This window comes from Megalops cyprinoides, chromosome 8 (assembly GCF_013368585.1).
Source record: "Megalops cyprinoides isolate fMegCyp1 chromosome 8, fMegCyp1.pri, whole genome shotgun sequence".
Classification (NCBI taxonomy): Eukaryota; Metazoa; Chordata; class Actinopteri; order Elopiformes; family Megalopidae; genus Megalops; species Megalops cyprinoides.
This window is the reverse complement of record NC_050590.1, coordinates 11,294,724-11,315,764: the sequence shown is the minus strand read 5'-3', so window position 1 is coordinate 11,315,764 and position 21,041 is coordinate 11,294,724. Positions and strand designations below refer to the sequence as shown.

General features: G+C 42.4%; 1 protein-coding gene across 1 annotated transcript; it reads right to left on the bottom strand.

Moving 5' to 3' along the window:
• Nucleotides 1-2,725: 2,725 nt before the first annotated feature.
• LOC118782277 (collagen and calcium-binding EGF domain-containing protein 1-like) lies at nt 2,726-16,519 on the bottom strand. The gene is made up of 11 exons (XM_036535586.1): nt 16,506-16,519; nt 15,034-15,114; nt 6,585-6,637; nt 5,531-5,665; nt 4,788-4,925; nt 4,562-4,683; nt 4,102-4,222; nt 3,837-3,958; nt 3,312-3,347; nt 3,031-3,066; nt 2,726-2,935 (listed from the first exon to the last, which is right to left on the bottom strand). The coding sequence occupies exons 1-11, from the start codon at nt 16,517-16,519 to the stop codon at nt 2,726-2,728; spliced, it is 1,068 nt and encodes a 355-aa protein (XP_036391479.1).
• Nucleotides 16,520-21,041: the final 4,522 nt, after the last annotated feature.

Here is a 21,041-nt window from a genome sequence, read left to right as displayed (position 1 = left end):
ATATTCCTAGTTGCTGTTCACAGAACACATCTGTAATCAGATGCAGCAATGATCGTTTCTCTTCTTAATGTTAGTGCTGGCATTTAAGAAACAGGAATACATGATAAATTTCACGATTTAAACTATTTGCCTGCAATTTACATATCACACATTAGTACATATACTACCATATTACTAGAAGCCACACTTCACGTTACGTAAAAGATTCTCAGCATGTGGAAACTGACAGATACCTTTGGTATGCTTGCTCTTTATTGTACAGTTTCCTTAACTCGTTTCTTAGACCCATGTGAACTCTCTTGACCCTCTACACTGCCATCAACAGACCAAATGATGAAATTACACCAATTGGAATGAGCTAAGGAGATGATCTAATCTCTTCGCTTCTCTTTTTCTAGCTGACACAGTTCTAAAATTCTTTTTGGGTGTGTCCTGATTCCTTGTTACCTAGTAACATCTCAACAATGAGCCCTGGCTGCACGAAAGGAGGTGGAGCTGTCAGATGACAGGCTTGTCAAACGCAAACCTCCACCTGCAAGGGTAAGTAACTGTAAGCGGAGAGTTTTTGAATGGCAGAGACTACAGCTCCACAATCACTTTGCTCACAATTAAACTAGCGCTGTATATCAACATGTTCCTTCCATTAGGACATGTATCACAATGCAAAAGTTACAGCACAATATGCATAGCAAAATATTGCATATCTTAATGTCTATAATGATACTTTATTTTATTGCCCAAAAATAAACATACACAAGATTAGTAGTCTGTTCTTCAGCTAAAAAATAAAATAAAATACAAATACTGTAATGACTTAGTATCATACAATTACATCCACACATTTTAGTGTGCACAAAAAGGTCTATGCAGGGGTCCCTTGAAACAATAATTTTATCAATATTCAAGTAATATTGTTGACTCCTTATGGTGTTTTCCTTGTGTTGTACTCTGCCTCACTTATAAGTCACTTTGGATAAAAGCGTCTTCCAAATGAATAAATGTAAATGTAAGTGTATTAACAAACTGCCACAGGCATAAGGGCACTATATGCTGTTAAGATTATGAATGAGGGGGATTTTATTAAAGCTATTTATGAAAATTAAATGTATTACTTACATAAATATGATCACAAACACACACCGTCACAATTGTTTGTACTAAAAAGCTTTCAGCCTCAAACCTTGGCACCTGTATCAACCAATATCATAAAACTTTCTCATGACAAAGTGGCTCAAACTATGTGTTTAAGCAATTTTCAAAACGTGCAAACACTTGCTGTCTATGCCTCTGAGGCAGGTTGAGGCACTGAGGTTAAGAAAATGGGACACGTTAATCAAAACAATTTTTTGTTTTTACCCTGGATGAAAACATATTACCAAAGCATTTAAAGGCTGACAACGATATAACTTTCCGTTTCTTTCCCTTAAGAGCTTTGCATATGAAAGAACTCCCCCTGCTGGATTCAAGGGAAAACCCCAGGTAAAAGTATTGGATTAGGCAGAAGGCACACACACATGAAAAGGCAAACAGCAGGCTGTTCCACACATCCAATATCACTAACAGGGCAGGCTCATTTTAAAACAAGAATGGACATGACATTTCTGAACAATAAGTCACACTCTCAAAGTGGGCCAAACAGCTAGCTCTCTCATTTCTTCTTTTTCATGTAAAATTCATATTTAATTACATTCTGGGCATTAAAAATTTAATGGTGCACGTTATATTTGATAATAAAATGCTATCTTGGGGCGCAGTCTTAAAAATCTTTTTCTAAAATGGTTCAGATTAATGCTTCACACGCAGGTAAGTTGCCGCTCTAGATAAGACTGCAGTCAGTTATAATGTATCATACTGACAGCACATTCACCAGCACTCTTATACACCATTCCACCACACCATAGACAGCTGCTGCTCCAATGTGCCTGTATGCTCTGGTGGTCTAGGCAGTGTGAACAGGACTGGTGTGGCTCAGTACAGTATCCAGATGGGAACCTGGTGTGTCCTGTGCAGTTGGTCTGTAAGGACCACAAGTCAATGGGTCATTGTCTTTACACTCAGTGTCTTTCAAAGCGGCAGCAAAAAACGTCCTCTTCAATGAACACATGACGGAAAGATGCTTTTCGAACAAATGTGTGAGATAAAGTGTGGGATAAAAGGCACTGCAGTCTTTGGTTCAGCAACCAGTAAACCACAGTGGTCACAGTTATGAGTAGGGAAGCGGGCATTAATTACATTACATTATTGCCATTTAGCAGATGCTCGTATCCAGAGTGACTCATATAGGACACAGTTTTATCCATTTATACAGCTGGACATTTACTGTACCTTGCCTAAGGGTACAGCTGCAGTGCCCCAGTGGGGAACTGAACCAGAAACCTCTTGGTTATGAGCCCTGCTCCATACCACTACACTAAACTGCTGCTGACACAATGGTCCCCTATTCCTTATGGACACACACACTTATGTTCCAGAAGGTGGCAGTCAGTGCAGAAAGCATTTGTTATGCATTCACCGATTGAGAGACTGTCTCTGTTATCTGAGAAAGAAAGGGAGACAGATCAAGGATTTCTGTGCCAGTAGTGCATCTTTCAGGGCACCAGTCTTTTAAAGCCGGCATTGACTCCAATCCTACAGATGATGTATTAGCAGAAAACTGTCGTTTGACATCTCAGAGCTTGTGCTGACTCTTTTTTCCTCCCCGGCAGTTGTGCTCTTCTGGAGGGTACTATGTTTGAGACTCCCACGGCTGGGTGTTGAGTGCGAGCTCCTCTTGCCCCGATCCCCGTTCACCGAGTCCCATTTCGCTGCTGGAACGAGGCGGGGGCTCTGGGGAGATTCCACGTCTGCTTCCAAACACCTGCTCCTGCAGCTCGATGATGTCATTGCGAATGTCTGCCACCATCAGCAGGAGGAAGTCGAAGGAGCCGGGGGGTCCCTGGGGACGCATGGAACACATTAGCAGACTGCAGGAAGGACGGCTGTTATTTACTTCAGCAGACTGTGAATTGGGGATGTATCATAAAGACTCACCGCTGGGCCTCTGGGACCAGGAGAACCCCTGTCTCCCTGCGGTGTACAAACACAGATGAAAACACACACTCAGCTCCTCCTCAAAGTCCTTTGATATAAAATACTTCTAAGAGCTATGGATTCATATCCATGGGAGAACCTCAGACTGTTCAAACATCGGCTGTGGTAAGGTGTCCACATAGCAGAGACCTCTGTCTAGACATCGGGACATACTGTATTGAACCCTTCAGCCTCACACTCATGCCCACACACAAACAGACACAGTCTAAAAGTGAATTTACCTTCTGTCCATCTCTACCTGGTGCACCTGGGGGCCCCTGTTGAAACAGAAAGACTTGCTACCAAAAAAACGAATCCAACCAGGCGTTCATTTAAGACTTGTTATTGTTAGAACTTCAGTTTTTCATTCAGTGCCCCCTTGAGGGCAGCTGGAAGAAGACATATTTTATGATTTGTGTTTTATGCACTGTCTTCCTTTCTCTTTCAATGAATGATGGTGTTTTACTATTTTACATGTGCAACTAGATTTAAACCTACACATACTCGCACAGTGTTAATTTGCTATGAATGTTTTACTTTTTATTAAAAATTCCAGCCTGATTTGATTTCTGTTTAGAAACATGACTTCTTTGTGACAATTTGACTCAGCTCAGGATGATCTGTCTCTTTATAGCGATGCTTACAGAAATGCATTGTGCTGAAAAAGTGGGGCCATCTGTACATATTAGTGGGTTTGTTCTGATGTATGCGCTACTGACACGCACCCTAACAGAACAGCCTGTGATAATCCAGATGCAGTATCTCACCACTGGGCCCCTACGACCCCTCTTAATGTGTTCCAGATCTGGCTCTGGACCCATGGGTCCCATGTCCCCTCTTGGTCCCTGAGGTCCAGGCTGGCCCCTGCTTCCAGATTGCCCTTTCTCTCCTGCTGCTCCCCGCTGTCCTAGGAGACACAGCCACGGGAAGAGGAGCAAAAAATGAAGTAGAGACTGAATGAACTGACATCCTGAGGTTTCAAACAGAAAAACTGGAGATGTAAATGAGCATCACAAAACCAGAGACATATACCTGGAGGCCCGGGAGGTCCGGGAGAGCCAGGCGGGCCAGACATGTTGGGGCCATCGGGCCCTCTCATCCCCCATCCATGCAGCACATTGTCACTGCTGTCAGTCTGGTCTGGAGACAGCATCTACACCACACAAACACACAGGCACAACTTTGAGTTATTGGGTCCTCATGATATGGCTAGTTCTCCATGTCTCTGTCAAGAGTAACAAACTATGGAAAATTTCTTGTGATGCAACACTAAGTTGTCTTGTGCCATCTTCCGCTCTGTTTATGTACTATACTTGACCACATGTTCACAAGTGACCATAACACACATTTTCACAATTAACTTTATCATATCGATTCAAGATAGGTAATGGCTACCCTAGGTAACCCCTAGCAGTACACAGGTTTGCCATAGGTATTAGGTGGGCTCTATATTACACCTTATTACACCTACGTATGGTGATTGGTACCTGACCTGAGTGATGTCCAGCCTTTGTTTGAGCTGTAGTATGCTGTCCCTCATGGAAACAATGTCCTGACAGGTTAAGGTGCAGGACCCTGTGCTCATCAGTGTGTCCGACTTCCCTGAGGAGTTCACTGAGTCCCACACACACACACACATACATAGATGAGATAATACAGAGAAAAACACAGGATACTATAGCCAGGTGTACAGCGCAGAAGTACCACGTGAGACTCACACTTGTGGTGAGGCACGCAGGAGCGCCGGTCTGGACCCAAGCTGTAGCCGCTCTTACAGTGACACAGGAAGCTGCCCAATGTGTTCTCACACTCATGGTCACACACGGTGCCATTGGACTCCTCACATTCATCCACATCTGCACCAAAAAGGCAAAATAACAAAGTTTTCAGTGCCTTCCAGTTTTTTCACGGGCTTCTTCAAAGCCTTCTTCATGTATGAACAAAATCACTACTAATTACTGAATGCTTTACATGTACATGTAAATACATGAAATATATACAGGTATACATGATACAATGACAGGTTGACAGATATAATACATGATTATAATTTCAGAAATACACCTGACAAATGCATGTCACAAAGGCTATGGTATAGAAGAAGTTGGTAATTAAATAAAAATTCCAGATCATAACACTCATGAGGACCTTGTGCTGGAAGTCATAGTCATGAGAAAGACAGCAGGAGCAACCAGATAGTTCTGATTGGTTCTGATTATGAACAGATGGACAGTGCTGACTGGGTGAGAGACACCGTGCTGATTGGGTGAGAGAGCAGATGGACAGTGCTGATTGGATGAGAGACACCGTGCTGATTGAGTGAGAGAGCAGATGGACAGTGCTGATTGGATGAGAGAGCAGATGGACAGTGCTGATTGGGTGAGGGACAATTGACAGTGCTAATTGTGACAAAGGCACTCGAGTTCTGATGGACACATCACAGGGAAAATGCTGGACTGACCGATGCAGTAGGGGTGCTGCTGGCTGCGATGACGCTCTCGGTTGTAGCGGTACCCAGGATAACAGGTGCAGATGACTCGCCCAAAATGATCAGTACACTGTTGTTCACAGGGGGAGCCTGCACACACATCCACACCTGTGGGCCCATTGGTTAACAGGAGGTAAAACAGGGAAAAACTAAGGGTCAATGCACCTTTTAATTCAGTTATAAAAACTCATGCCTTTGCATTTATTTAAATTTTGCAATGCTCTTTCTTTTCATGTTAATGCATGCACAATGGTTTTGATCTCTGAAACTTCAGTTCATGTCTACATGTCAACAAAGTTGCTAAGTTTTTGTGTGATATTGCCCTCTGAATGAATTAGGGGTCATATCACCAGTGTGCGTGTTCCCTGTTGTCATACACAGTCCCAAAGGCTATCTGACTCCCTTAGGTCAGACAGTGCTGAATGCTATCTATCCCCAAGTAGGAATGTTAAGACAATGCATTGTTTTGGTTCCAAAAATTTGAAGGCCCACCATAAGGTTTGAAATGCCTAAAAGTGATTTGATTGGTTGACTGAAAGGGCATTGTGACATTGGCAGACTGTAACTCCTGAGGTTTATTTTACCATGATGTGATTTTGCTTAATTTAATTTGTACCCTGTTAATTTTTCATTCTTAATACTTTTCCTTCAAGTTTATGCTTTCACATATGTTTTTATTTCACTACTTGAAGCCCCTGCTATCCAGGTGTGAAAACTCTTGCTGAATGGAACTTCTGAATAAAATCTGAGCAAAATCATGTCCTTGTTAAAATCATTTGTTTACACCTGAAATAATCTTACACTTCCTGTGGTCAAGTTCTTTGGAAATCAGTCATACAACTAATCACCAAGATCTGAAAAAAATCACTGATGACTTATTATTGGAATAAAAGCATCTTAAAAGACACTCATCCATTACAATTTCCCAGATTAGAAAAGGGCCCTCTACCCTTTATGGCTATTCTAGAACACATGTATTTATCAGAATGAACTCTTGTGTATTAAATAAAGGGCTATTTTTACCTACTTTCTGGTATGCAGCGGCCCATGACAAACCTATAACCCTTACAGCATCTTCTCCTGAAACAAAGAAAAAGAACATTAGCAGGTCATTCAGACACAACCAATCCAATTTCTGTGCCTGATTATACCCACACTATGAGATCCAAAACCACACAGTGTAAAAAATACAGTTTATTGCTCATCTGATTTGAAATGCAGTTTTCTCCATCTTGACAATTTGTCTTCCTCCTTATGACAGCGCATTACCCCATTTCCTATGCATCTAAAGTGATGTACAACGCTTCTCACAACTGTGAGTGTGATTTCAGAGCACAACAGCAAATTTCTGCTGTATCAACAGTTTGAAAACCACCGCCGACAGTAAAATCCTTCGTTATTTCAGACTTATGTGTTCTTTGTTTTCAAATTTCAAGCTTTCAAATTGCACAACATTATTCTGGCATTAGAGTTGAAACTGTGGGGACTTCACAATGGGAAGCGGAAGACTCAGTGAACAAAAATAGCATTTAAAAAATCTTTCCTTTTGTCATAGGTAATCCCACATGGTGATTCATCTCAAAGTTTTCGCTCAAGACCTTTAGACTCAAATGAACCCTTTCTGAATAAGAAATCAAGAGGTTGCTTCATGAAAAGGTGATTAAAGACAATGTACTTTCCCCTGTCAATTCAATATGCCTGACACTGCCTTGTGTTATGGAGGGAGAGGGGAGGAGTGTGTTGATGATTTTTGGGGCACACAACTATATGGCAAGGACCAGAGCCAGACAAATGGAGAACAGATGTGAAAGGGTCCTGGTTTCCCCTGTCCCAGTCCCTCCAGCACCCAGTCTTCACAGACTCTGTCCTGTCTGATCCCTGCTGGGGAGATGAGATGGGGGGGGGTCTTTTGGTTCCCCTGCTGTTAGTCTCTATCCAGAGCACAAACAGAGGCAGTGTGCCTCTCGGCTCGGATATCCAGATCACCGTTCTCAGAGCTGAGCCAGGAGCAGGCGCTGGCGGAGAGCCCAGTCGGCGAGCAGACACAGAGCTTTATACATTCCTCTGTCTGATGGCCTGCTGGTGAAGCTACTGATGGATGGACCTGACCTCCCTGGGCTCCAGGTGAAGTTACAGCAGACACTGATCAGGCAAATCTTTTACATGTTCATTTCGCAACCTGGTGCATGTATTATTGGATGGCTGATGTTAATCCTAGCCCATCTTCAGGACACAGGTGTACTGCATGAGTTCCCACACAGTCAAAAGACCACAACAGGGGGAAAAGCTGTATCAACTAACATTATATGTAATTGGGTCTTGCTCTTTATTGTTATCCAGGGTGTTTAGTGAGGATTACATGCACAAACTTGTTAAACCATCTTAGATGATGGAGGGGGATCCCGACAGACAGCGGCCCACTGAAGTAGTGAAGCTAGCTCTTGTTCTAGTGAGGCTTCTTTTTCTTCATGCTCCTTCCATGTGTGGGTGATTCCCCCATATTTGCCTTTTGTGATGAGAAAGGAGAGCAGGCAGTTTTCAGTATCCATTTGCCTGTCTCACATGATTCCGCACTCTGACTGGAGCAATGAGTTGCCCAGCTCTGAGCACAAATGAATCAGCCCTGGATCAAACAGCCTGTGTTCTTTGGCACCAGAACGCCTGTGTGCAGCCAGCCATTGCATCTCTATACACGAAGGTAACCTGTAGGAAGACGGAGGCCCACATGGTGCCCGGCTGAGGGTACCATTTCCAAGATCAGCACAGTACTGCCTCGGGGAGATATAAACAGAGGTACATTTGACTATATTTCATTGAGCCCTAGCCTCTGTGCTTAATCATTTCTGTTTACAGTAGTGTGATTTATCTATGCCCCAAAGACAGGAATGCACTAAAAAAGGGGATATCCATCATAACTAAAAAAGTCAAAGGAAGAATAAGGGTGTAAAGGAAAAGTTTTCAATTATGAATCAATAATTGATCATTAATTATTGACTAATTAAATTCTTATCCCCTTCAGTATCTCTGAAAGAAACTGAAACTGAGCTGTTGTGGCAAGGCAGAAAAGCTCATGGCGGCAGAGGAAAAGGAAGAGCAGAGGTCCTTCAGAGGGAGAGGATGATGATGATGATGATGAAGAGTATAATGGTGATAATGAGGAGGAGGTCTGTCACAATGCAATGTATAGTCTTGTCTGGGGCCATTACATGGACTCCTAAAGCAGAACCAAACTGTAGAAGGCATTACTGACTCCTAGATATGAAGCTGTGAGTGTACATTACTGGCTGTGTGAGGGCTGAAAAATCTCAGGTAAGAAGACCTGCCAAAATACAAAAATAGCCATAAAAACTAAAGACATAAAAGCCAAAATGTTATCTACCTGAAGGAAAAATAAGAATTTAAGCTTCATGGGTCTTGTCAGGAATGTTTTATTGTGGCAATGAAAATGTTGTTTGTCTAACTACGCACAGAGAAAGGTAATGCATGGCAGAAAATAACTCTACTGAACTAAGACATTAGTTTCATTGAAATGCTGCACATTGGTCCCCTGTCCACTGTGAGCATGGAACCCCTATCTGTACTATGAGTGAGTGTGTATCCCCTGTCAGGACATGGAGATGCTGTCTGTATTGTGAGTGAGTGTGCGCCCGGTGGTGCTTATTTACTGTCAGCACACTTCCAACTCTGTGATCCCCAGTTACACATTAAAGCCATGGACACCCCAAGTCCAACAGAGAGAGCTTTCACTAAGAGCTGAGGAATTCCCCACTGCTGAGCTGCTGAAAATGTCAGCGATATTCCTCTTCATACAGCTCTCCTCATTCCTCCTTCTCTCTTTCATCTCCCATTGCTGCTATCAGCACCAGTCTCCACTCCATCCCCTTGGGCTCCTAATGGTAGTCTAAACATCAACAGCCGTCTTCATCTCCCCATAGTCTCCCCAGAACACTGGACAGGCTGGGATGGAAACAATGAGGGCACAAGACACCCTGCTGAGATCATGCGACCCCCCCACCCCCCCTGTCGCGCCTGTGCCCATCTCTCTGTATCTCATTAGGCCTGTGCCTAATTTAATTGACAGTCATGTGACCTACCCTGGTGAGTACCAAGCTTTGCACCCTGGCTGCCCACAGCCGTAGGAAACACCCCAAAGTAAAATAACCAGACAGTTAAAAAGAAAACACTGTGATCTCATGCTGATGACCTGTAATGGCTCACACTATTAGTCACCTTTCATGCTGATCAGGAAACCAGGCAAAGAGCAAGTGTTATGGCGTTTTTTGGCATTTAAATCCCACTCATCTCTTTTCTCATTGAGAATAAAGGTAACAGGCTGAGAAAATGGGAGGGCTATAAAACCAGAACCATATTGGACACAGCATAAGAGCACTAATGTTGATAAATGGAGTGAGAAATGGAATTCAACAACTCAGGATCTGCAGGAAGGTATACAGGTTCATGCTAGTTCAGAAGAATTGTGACATGAATGGTATGATTTCACTACCTTTGGTAACGAAGTGAATCACTAACCAGCCACTCAAAGCCTGTATAACAACATAACTACCATAAGCAGATGAAAAAAAAAACCTACATTTTTATGATGTCTCTCATGTTTACACAGCTGCTCACCACTTCTTCCATGCTATTATCTGTCCAGGAAAAATACAAAGACTTCATGCAAACAGAAGAACAAGGACAACCCCATAGGCTTATCAATGTAGCCTTTCTGGCTGCATCTCTGAGCATTAATGTGTGGTCTTGGGTAATTGGATCCAAGGTAATCTGGGCTGCAGTACACAAAGGAAGCCTCCCCTGGAACAGGGTGGAGGGCGAAGGCCAGTATCCACTCAAAATGCATTCCGCTCTATTCCTGTCTTGTGGCTACCTGGCCGCTGTCAGGCACTAAATCATAAAACTGAATTAAGCACATCTGGTCCCTGTTACTGTTCTGTAGCAGATACAGATAAATCAAATCTCTGCTTTCCACTCTTAATCCTGCATTTCCCAGACCCTGACATTGGTGGTTTTAGCACCTCATTTCAGTTTGCTTATTGCTTTAGGTGGGCCAATCTCTTCAATGAACTAAGTGGACACACTTTTTTGTGAAGTATCAACATCTGATGTACCATGTGAGCTGCAGGTCTTAGATCAAGTTGTAGCATTTTATGAATGGCTTACCCTGGGTGATGAGGCCTGAAGATCAGAGGGTAGCCTGTAATTCCTTACTGATTATGGGCTTAGGCTTAATGGGCTTAATGTCCTCCACCTCATAATGTCTCATGTATTACATTACATTACTGTCATGTAGCAGGCACTCTTTTCCAGCTCAACTAACGCAATGCATCAAAATAAAGTGGCATGAAAAGTTTCACAAACAGGATACCACTAACCACACATGAACCAGTGTTAGTGCCAAATATACAGTGCTGAGATCACAGATGTGTGCCTAGATAGACATGTAAGTGCAAAGCAGTACATATGAGTTAAAGTCTATATGATTCCAAATATCATGTTAACCCATACCACATGCATGCAAGTAAACCATGTAGAACATGCCACTGCTTTTAAAGGTAACATCCAGCAGCAGAGTCTGGAATGTTGATGTATTCAGTGCTATAGCTCTTCTCTCTCCCCCTCTCTCTTTCTGCCTGACTCTGAAGTCTGTCCCCCACCATTTCTCCCCTCCGCATGTTTCTCTACCTTTCCCTCTTTCTCCTCTGTCACCATCTGTCTGTCTTTCTGTCTGAATCCTACTCATCTCTAGGCCTCTCCATCTCCCCTGTCTCCCTCCTCCACCACCTCACTCTTTGTTCCTCGTGTTAGAGCTTTGGACTAACCGATCAGAGGGTCTCCTTGTGGAGCAGAGTGCAGTCTTAAATATTGTGCAGTGCGCACAGATAGGACAGTACGTTAACTGAGGTGCTGTGCTGGTGCTGAATCTGGCAATAATCAAGTAACACAATCCAGGAAGGATGAAGATTACATACCGGGGTTAAAAGGTAGGTCAATAAGACATATTGATCATTCAATTTAACTCACTGGAGTATCACTGCATGAGGCCCTATATGAGATGAGGGGGAGTCAGAGAGGTAAATGTGGGAGGATCCAGGGTACTTAAGTAATGATTTACTGATAAAGTATCCTGCCCCCTAGCTGTTGTGTTTTTGTTCTCCCCATCTGTCATTGTGTCCATGTGCTTTTGTTTTTCCTTGTGTTCCGGCCCTGCCCCGCTCTCCGCCCTGTCTCCGCCAACCTGATCATCTCCACCTGCCTGCCTGTGCACCTGCCTCCCATCATCTCATCAGCCCAGCCCTATTTCTACCCTGCTTGTCTCTGTCTTGTTCGCCAGATCGTTGCAGTGTTTATTGCCTGTTTTGTTCCTGCTGTGTTTTTGCCTGTAAGTCTTGCTGTTGTTGATCCTGCCTGTACCTCGACCTTGATTCTGCTCACCGTCTTGCTCTGTTAGCCTGATTTTCTGCCTGCCTGGTTACCGACCCTGCCTGTTCCTGTTTTGACCTTGCTTTGCCCATGGACTGCCTGCCTGTTACCAACACTGCCTATTCCGGTTTTGCTACTTCTCCTGACATCTTTATTAAAGCTCTTGGAACCTGAAGCTCTTGTGTCCGCGCTTGAGTCCTTACCTGAGCCCTGACACCCTTGTAGAAAGGGGATGATCTCTCAATGTGATAAACCCTCACAGTGCCATGTAGTACTGAATATGTGCCCTCTCCTCAAACTCCTGCCTACAGCTCTGCATCCCACCTCAACCCCTCAATAGCTGTACAAAGAAAATTTAAAAGGCACATTCAACAGAGATCTATGCATGTACACAAAGGTGAGCCTGATATAATTCAATCCCTCCGAAACCTTTTTCATCTCAGTATTTTACAGAGCTCTCTACTGTTCACCAGCTGGCCTCTTGCAGAGATGAGCACACTGTCAGCTAGAGCGCCACTTTATTCAACATGGATATAAAATAACCCCCTGACTGCCCCTTCCCCCTATTTTCTGTTGCGTGTCACTCGCTTGTTTACAACCATGCTGTTTGTCAGTGGCTGTCAGCACGCGGATGGCTAGAAGGAAGGGGGGTAGATACTGTCCAGAGGAGAAGGGGAATCCAAAGATGACTTAATAAGCCACAAATAAAAAACAAAAGAGATGGAAAAGAGGACCCGGGAGCTCACTCCAAATTCTGCTTCAGAGCTTGACTCAGAGCAGGGAGGCTCAGCTGGCATCTGCCTGGTCTATACAGACAGCTGCAGTGCTGCAGCAGCCAAACTTTATTGTGTGTATGGGAAGCTAGGAAGACTGCACCAATCCCTCAGACTGCAATGCTGAGTAATCAGCTTCACAAACATGAGAATACTCTGTATGAGAGATATGGGGTCATTCACCTGTATTCTATATTAGCATTTAACAGCTGAACACACACAGACACACACATGCACACACACATGTGTGTGCGCACACATGCATGCATCCACTCATGGATACATGTGCATACACACACACACATATACACACATAAATGTCACTTCCACACACACACAGACACTCATACTTGCAATATAATAGTATGAGACTATTTTTTGGTTAGAAGGAAATATGTAGCATAGTTTGAGGTTACTTTTATGATTAACATTGTGTCCAGCCTTTGGGAGAGTAACGTATGTCAATAAATACAAAAGTGTGAAAATAATCTGAAATGAAAATAATCACCTTTATGACTTAATATTAGGAACTGTGTATTAACTTATTGCAACTTAATCCACAAATCTACAGGGAAAAAAATGCAAGCAAGCAAAGGTGTTCTGTGAAAAGTAGGCAAAGCCTGGTATCTTCAAAACAAATATTGAAAACATCACCTTGAAAACATTATAAGCAAAAAGAAAAACAAACAAAAAAACCCAGTTTATTTGGTTGTGTATCACAGAACAACCAAGATTTCAGCTCTCCATCACTCTGACCACATTTTTGGGCCCATGTACACAGGGAGGGGTGACTTTTTCACATCCTAAATATTTCCCTCTTGCCAAAGATTCTCCCCTGACACTGTACCGTGTAAAAAATAATTTTGACAATCCCTGAAGTTGTAACAGACTTTTCCTGCTAATTTTGTCCCTCTATATCTTGTTATTTCCACAAGACATGAGCTTAAAGACAGTTTCCAGAGAAACAGTATGTAAGACATGACAGGCTTAGAGATTCCGATGTACGTCCAGGTTAAGTGCATAGTGTTTGGGGACCTTACTTCCTAAATGAGTTTAAATATCTTCATATAAACCAAACCAAGGGATCGCTATTAAGCAAAGCTTGATTAACCAATGAATAGGTAATCACCTCTTTATTGCTGGCGAGCTATTACACTCCACTGATGGCAATGGAGCTTCACTATTTCATCATGTGACTCTGACCTGAGATACGAAATGACAGTGATAGATTGCACAGCTCTCTTCCCATATCCACTTATCTTTTCCCCAAACCACTCTTTTATCATTCACTTGTTTCTGCTTCATTGCTAAGCTCGCCCTTAAGTTTACAATCCAAGCGGCTCTCTGAGGCCTTGCAGAGCTCTGTAACACAAACAGGACAGTGCGTGTTTCATCAATATTTCTCTTTACTGACTAATGAGCCATGCTGCTTGCCTAACAAGGGGCCAAGAGGCTAGAATCTCATAAGAGCGTTTATCAGTGCGTTCACACTGCATGAACCATCAGACACACAGCTGAGAGCGCTTACTTTGGGAGGCCTCAAGACCCTCAAATAAACTCATGCTTCTCATCATCACATGGTGTTCTCTCAGATAGGAGGGGCTGCTCTGTGGTGAGGAGACAAAACAGCACAACAAGAAGACTAGAGACAAAACAGCCATGTGTTTGGGTTGGCGCCCCTCACACTGGCTTGAGTTAATTTTCTAAAATTCGAATGAAAACCAACACTGAGGAAGAATTGGATGGTTTATTGTTTATTTGCTGGAAGAAAAATCTCTGTGGGTTTCCCGCTCCTCCACAAAAGCCCTTGCGTGATGTACTCCAGTTTGGAACATGGGAAGGTCTGCACGCTGTCACAACTCCACTAATACAGTCATCTTGTGGTTTAGTGATCACTAATGACACTCATTTATGCCCATCATTACCACTTGCAATCAGATTCACCAGACTGAGGCAATCCCCCCCCCCCCCCACCCCCCCACCCCTACCTCCCAGATTGGCACATGATGAGGACCCAGGCCTTCAGACAGCATCTTGTCTGAATTCCAGAATCACACAGAGCAGAATATTGATTCTTGTGCTAACCGTAACAGTAAGCAGATCATATATTTTTGCCTTAATCCCAGTATGTGTCACACAGTTACTTTTGCCAGTTACTTTTGTCCTCCATACACACAGGGTATGGAGAGGGAAACAGTGGAAATGGCATCCGTATTTAGAGAAGCATTTATTGTAGGAAACTGGAGCTAAATCAGAAACTCTTACCTGAGACATGTGGTGTCCTGGCCCCCTGCCTTGGTGCACAGGTACTCAACTGTCACTATCTTGTTCTCTGGACACTCCTCTCTTTTCCATTGGCCAACAAAAAAGGTGGCAAAAGGAAGCAGAAAAAAATGGTCACAGATGGAGAGAGCACGGCAACAGACACTACAGTCTAATATTAGTCTAATAATTTACATTTCAATATTCACACTCAGTTATACCACAGCATATAGTGGAACCCTTGGCTCAGTGCTTCAAGTTGCTAAGTCCCTTCTTCAATATGATGTAAGATTGGTCTCCATGTAGCAGATGTGTACAGTGTGACAGGTACACTTGTTAAAGATAAAAAATCATATTGTGTTATAACTGAATTATTATAAAAAGTGCATTCTGTGCAGCGTGTCAGATGCAAAAATTCCAAATTTAGTTAATATAGAATTTAGCATTATTTAGGCATGTCTGCTTTATTACTTAATATATTTAGTATACATGCTATAACTGAATTATTCATAACACATGCTAAAACAACATTTATTCAGCTTGCGCCACGAATTTAATATATTGAAGAACTTAAGTAACCTGCTGACTGATTTCGGCACAGACCATACAAAATCGTACTACTTACTTGAGGTCAGTGCCAGCTGGGTTTACAGTTTAAAGTTTACAGCTGGGAAAAAGTGGGCACTGTGGTTCGGTAAGCAAACTGCTAAAGACTGACACCTGTGCTACACATGTCTGAGTTTTGTTATCCTCACCACATGCAAGGATTTTCACTGAACCACAGACACATCCTACTGACACCTCTGCTTTTCTGTCCTCATCTCTCTGTCATCACACACCCACACCCCTCTTCAGATAATAACATCACACGCACGGCAGTGCCACTTAAAGCCGACTGCACGGTGTGTCTACAATAGTCATTTTTTACAACAATGCAGCATCACCAAAAACGTGACCAGATGGAAAATCGCTTGATAGCTGAAAGCAGTTTTCGGGAGGACTGACCTCGTAAATCTTTCGCGATTTTGGCTGCACGAGAGTTTCACCGATATTTTCTTGATCTTAAAATCATTTCTTTCACTAGATGTATAAGATAGCGATGTAGGCTATAATGCACCGAAACGTGAAGATACAACAACGTCTGATACTTTGTAACATCGGAAGAATCAGTTGTCATTAAGCAGTTGTCAACTTGTCGAAGTTACCATACTTCTGTGTATTCAAACAGCACCAGGCGGTCACCACAGTCCGCACCCAGCCAACTTCCCTACAATCCCAATTAAGGAACCCTGGACAGCTTTATCTACCTATATCTATATAGGCATATCTATAGCTATGTCTTTATCTAAAAATACCCTATGACTGATTGAACCGAATCTAACCTAATTAACTTTATCCCTATTATCTTAACAGATCTTAATCTTAATACACACGCGCACATGCAGTCACATACGCAATTAATGCATTGAACTTACCCGACACGGTCCATTTTAGAACTTATTTTCGAAGCTCCCCCGGTGACATTCCAAAGGAAAACAAAACACATCGCCGCATACTGCACAGACGTTGCACAAAAAAGCCGATCCATATCCTCTGCTTTCTCCCGAGGAATACCTTTTTCTATCTGCGTCAAAAGTAACGAATCTCTGGAATACTTTTGGAAAATATAATAATTTTTATTTTCACTAATGATGACTGTTTAAACACCGATGGTATTAATTATAATATTACGTTCAAACACGTGAGGGCCAAATACTTTATTACGGTTTTAAATTCCAACCTGTAAAGACTGCAGCGGGCGCGCGCTGGGACTCTGCCTCTGCTTCAACTATATTGCATCGAGTCAGATACATTTTGACAGACCTGGAGTGTAAGTCAGCCCCAGGCGATTTTGAATTCCAGCTTTCAAGAGCTGATTTTTGAGTAAGAAAAAAAAAAAGTTTCATTTGACAAGAGGCACCTCGTTATCGCCCTCTAGTGACGAATATCTGCAGCCATTTTTTTCTGCCTCCTCCTTTTTTCCCTTTGGTATACTTCACCACACGCTCCGCGTCCTCGTATATCCGAATGTGGCCCCATACTTCATTTAACTCTCAAAAAGATCTATTTAATAGCTCGGTATTTAAAGTTTGACTTAAAATTCGTAGACATTATTAAACCGTTTGATGATTTGTTTTCCTTTTCCAATTATTCAACTAGAAAACTCCTGTTGTGTTTAATATCCATCTGTATAGCTTCATAGGTTGATGTTTAACTCCATTGAAGTTTTAAACGAAATATATACGTGAAATGTACTGCTCTTTCTGACAGGTATACCAAAGGAGTAAATCATTCCACAGTATATTGATTATGTTAGTTGCAACTGATGGATGCAGTTAGGGCTACAGTCTGTTCCCCCAATGAACTATACACAAAAGCTATTGAGACAAGGAGGTTAATTTTTACATTGGCTACGCCATGCTGTCTTCAAGCACTGATTTCCACATTTAAAAAAAAAAAAAAAAACTCTTCATCTGCACCAGATAAGTGATAAAAAATGGAAAAGGAGTAAATTCAGGTCATCAGAACTTGATTACACATATGCAACTACCATAGTTAAGAGCAGCACAATGACAGATATATTTTTCAGATAATACTGGAAAGACAAGTATGAAGCAATATAACTTTGGCAGAATGTGTCCAATGAACTTTTCATGCAAATGAGCCAATTCCTTGAAGAATTCACAAAAAAAGGCAATGATGCGTGATATATTTGAATCATGAGTGAAAGTTTAACTAACCAAAACCATGTGATAGTAATGGAACCTCTCTTACCCTGGCAATCTTGAAAAGATGAAAATTAACTTTCCTCATTATAAAAGTTTTTTTTCTCTACAAACAGTTGAGAAAACATTGAACATTGTTATAGTTTTTCCTCAATTCTTAACACACCAAGCAGTTATCCAGAGGACATGCCTCTATGATGGAAATGGCACCCATCTCCAACTTGTGACAAACTTCCTCCAAGCATTATTGCTGAGCTCTGTCAGCTCACTTCAAGCAATATTCATTTTAATTCTCTTAGGCATCTTGTGTGAAGTGTTGCAGCGTGATGAGATGGCACGGTCAGACTCTGGGGGGTGACTGCAAACACAGACAGATGGAATCCCACAGAGTGTTTTGAAGGAGAAGTGCTGTCCTCCATGTCTGTGGTGTGTGTGAGAATGATGCACACACGCACACACACACACACACACACACACACACACACACACACGTGTCTGTGTATGTGTTGCATTGTGTGTTGTGCATTATCACAGGCTACCACAGGCTATGGCATGTGATGATTGAAGTCTGACACAATATTTCAACCCCTCTGAGAACCTCTGAGTTTGCATAAAGGACTTTATGGGCTCCAAAACCACAATCCCTTTGATCAAATTTCCCACACTGAGCAGTAACTGCATGGCTACTGCGAAATATGATGTTAGTATATAACATTTTAAATGGGTCTCTCAAATATCTTTTAATTTTTTTCATCCTGTGTTAAATGCAACAATCCTACTCTATTTGTATTGTAGTGATATTGCTTGGTAACCAGGGGAGAGTCCTACCTCCTCATAACTGTGGAATTGAGGTAAATCACATGACTGTTCAAACACACTGAACAGGACAGAAAGAAGAAGCCATAGCAAACACGTATGTATCTCATTACACCTGGACAGAAGCCAGAGCTGTGGTTTTTAAGGTAAAGGTATAGTCACAATTGACAGAGGAAAATAAAGCACGTTTCTCTCCATTAAATAGGTTTTGTGGCAAAACAGTGCTCTTCGTTTGTGATTTACAATAATGCAAGTTCAGTATAAAATAACTTGTGGAATAACTAGTGGAAACTCTACTTTTCAAAAGGTCCTCTTCTGATAGCCCATGGAACGTATTCTTTTCTCTCTGTTGCTAAATCGTCAACATTAAACATGCTTAATCTGGTGAAGAGGAAGCAAATGTCTATAATTCTGTATCAGACATACGTTTGCATCTAGGCCTCCTACAGGACTCATAAGCCAGAAGGGCTTGTAAAATAAAAGGCTCATTCTTCTGTTATTTACAGGCATTCAAAAAGGAGAGTTATAGTAATATACTCCAGAAGGTACAGAGGCTTAAAAATGTCCTGAGGGTGAAAGTGGTTTTCATGTTTGATTTGCACGGCTTTTAGCTTGCTATGTAGCTGTTCAGTCTAAAACATTCAGTTGGGCCTCTGTGAAATACAATGTTATTCATTGACATTTTTCATCAGCAAATACATTGAGTGTAACTGGGAGGGCATGGGTGCTCTGCCAAATAATGTACTGTAAATTCAAGTTCGGAGGGGCTTAGCCTTGCAGGTCTTGAAATGAAAGACTTTGCACATGCTCCACCCCTTATCACGTCTGAAGCTCTCAGCGATTGTTCTTCCATAAATCCTTGCATGTGAATGCTTGAAAATAGCCGTTATTTCCATTTGTTTTTTAGATTGTCCAGTCCGATTTATTGCTCAGGTCACACCACTGTACTCTCCAACACCCCCAACCTCTTCTGCCCTGGCCTCCTCCTGCACTCTGCTTTGATTTACTTGATGTCATAAGCTATGAGAGGGGAGAATTCCCTGGCTCCCACAGAAGCTTGTAGCAGCCAGTAGCGAGGAAAGGTAACAGGCTGAAGGGTTTTGACAGCGCTCCAACTGAATCAGGAACTGAAGCACATTGGCTGGTATGTGGGGTGGCCAAGGTGGATTGGCTCTGATAATAATAGGATGCTGCACCAGTAAGATAACAGCAAACAAATAAAAAATGAGTGAGCCCAATAGTCATAGCACTGCAAATAAGGCCTCAAGTAATGTTGCTAATAGGACCCACAGTGGAAAATATTCCTCCCTACTTTGACTAACTTTGGAAACAACAGTTTTCAGACATTTCTGAGGCATGAGTCATTCCAATATCCATCTGTTTTACAGTGATGCAAAAGTCTGAACCTGTCTGCAATCAAGCAAAGCAATCAAAAATAACAACATTGTGCTATTGTTGATCTTCAGTTACAAAATGCAACAGGTATCCCTTAATGAGACTGGGACGGAGCTTGATGAATGAGTATGTTGATGAATCGGTTGTGTGTCTGAGAGCGAGGCTATCTTCGGGTGCTGACTGTGTGGAACATCAGCTGTGTGAGGAATTCCACTGAGGGTGACCGTGCCTTCCTCGAGCGCTCCGGTTAAGTGACCGAGAGATTATCTGCAGTGGGCTGGACTTCACACACTCAGCGCGTCCTGTGTATGCTGGTTGCCATGGACACTTGCTGCCTGGCTGCGTTCTCAACTGCTGCCTTACACAATAATCAGAGCAGCTGTGTGGAGCCTGGGGGAAAGCACTGTAGTATTGTTCCCTTAGGATAGACAGTCAGGTAAGTGACAGTTCTGTCTGTTTTTAAATGTTTCCTGTTTTGGTCTTTAATCAGTCCATACCTGCAAGTATGTTCTGTATTAATAGGAAGTTGCAGCAGATTTTTGGAGTTATTCATTAATGAACACTTTCTTCTGTGAAGTGCCTGCCTGCTTCGATGTGTGGCAGAAGCCATTAAAATGCTTTCTTTCTAGGCCACGAGACATTGTTTGTGCTCTAGTACTTGCACAGTATAGCGACGCTTGGCCATGTCATGTTCATGGCCACGTCCTGTGCTTGTGCAATTGGGAAGGAAGAACCAAGTCACTCCAGGGACAAAGGATTTGTACCTTTGTGTCATGGAAAGGGTGTATTCCTGTGCTTTCAGGAAGCTGTAGAGATGAGTGCATTGAGTAAGGTTTCTAGATACTACATGCTAAATGTATAATTGCAGAATTCATAACAAAGGTGTTAGAGCATTGAAGATTTATGAATATCATCGAACAATTCAATTGAAAATTTTCCTGCTCTCTTCACTTGATTGCTATGGTGTGAAAATTCTCAGGGCAGTGTGAAGAATATTTTAGCAAAGACATAATAACTAATGTCCATTTATGAAGA

What these genes read in the sequence shown, in the direction of transcription:
- LOC118782277 (XM_036535586.1), bottom strand. An exon ending in GGGCCGCTGCATACCAGAAA is followed by an intron (nt 5,666 to 6,584) that starts GTAGGTAAAAAT and finishes ATGGGCCCACAG; the next exon opens with GTGTGGATGTGTGTGCAGGC. An exon ending in CTGGTCCCAGAGGCCCAGCG is followed by an intron (nt 2,936 to 3,030) that starts GTGAGTCTTTAT and finishes ATGCGTCCCCAG; the next exon opens with GGACCCCCCGGCTCCTTCGA.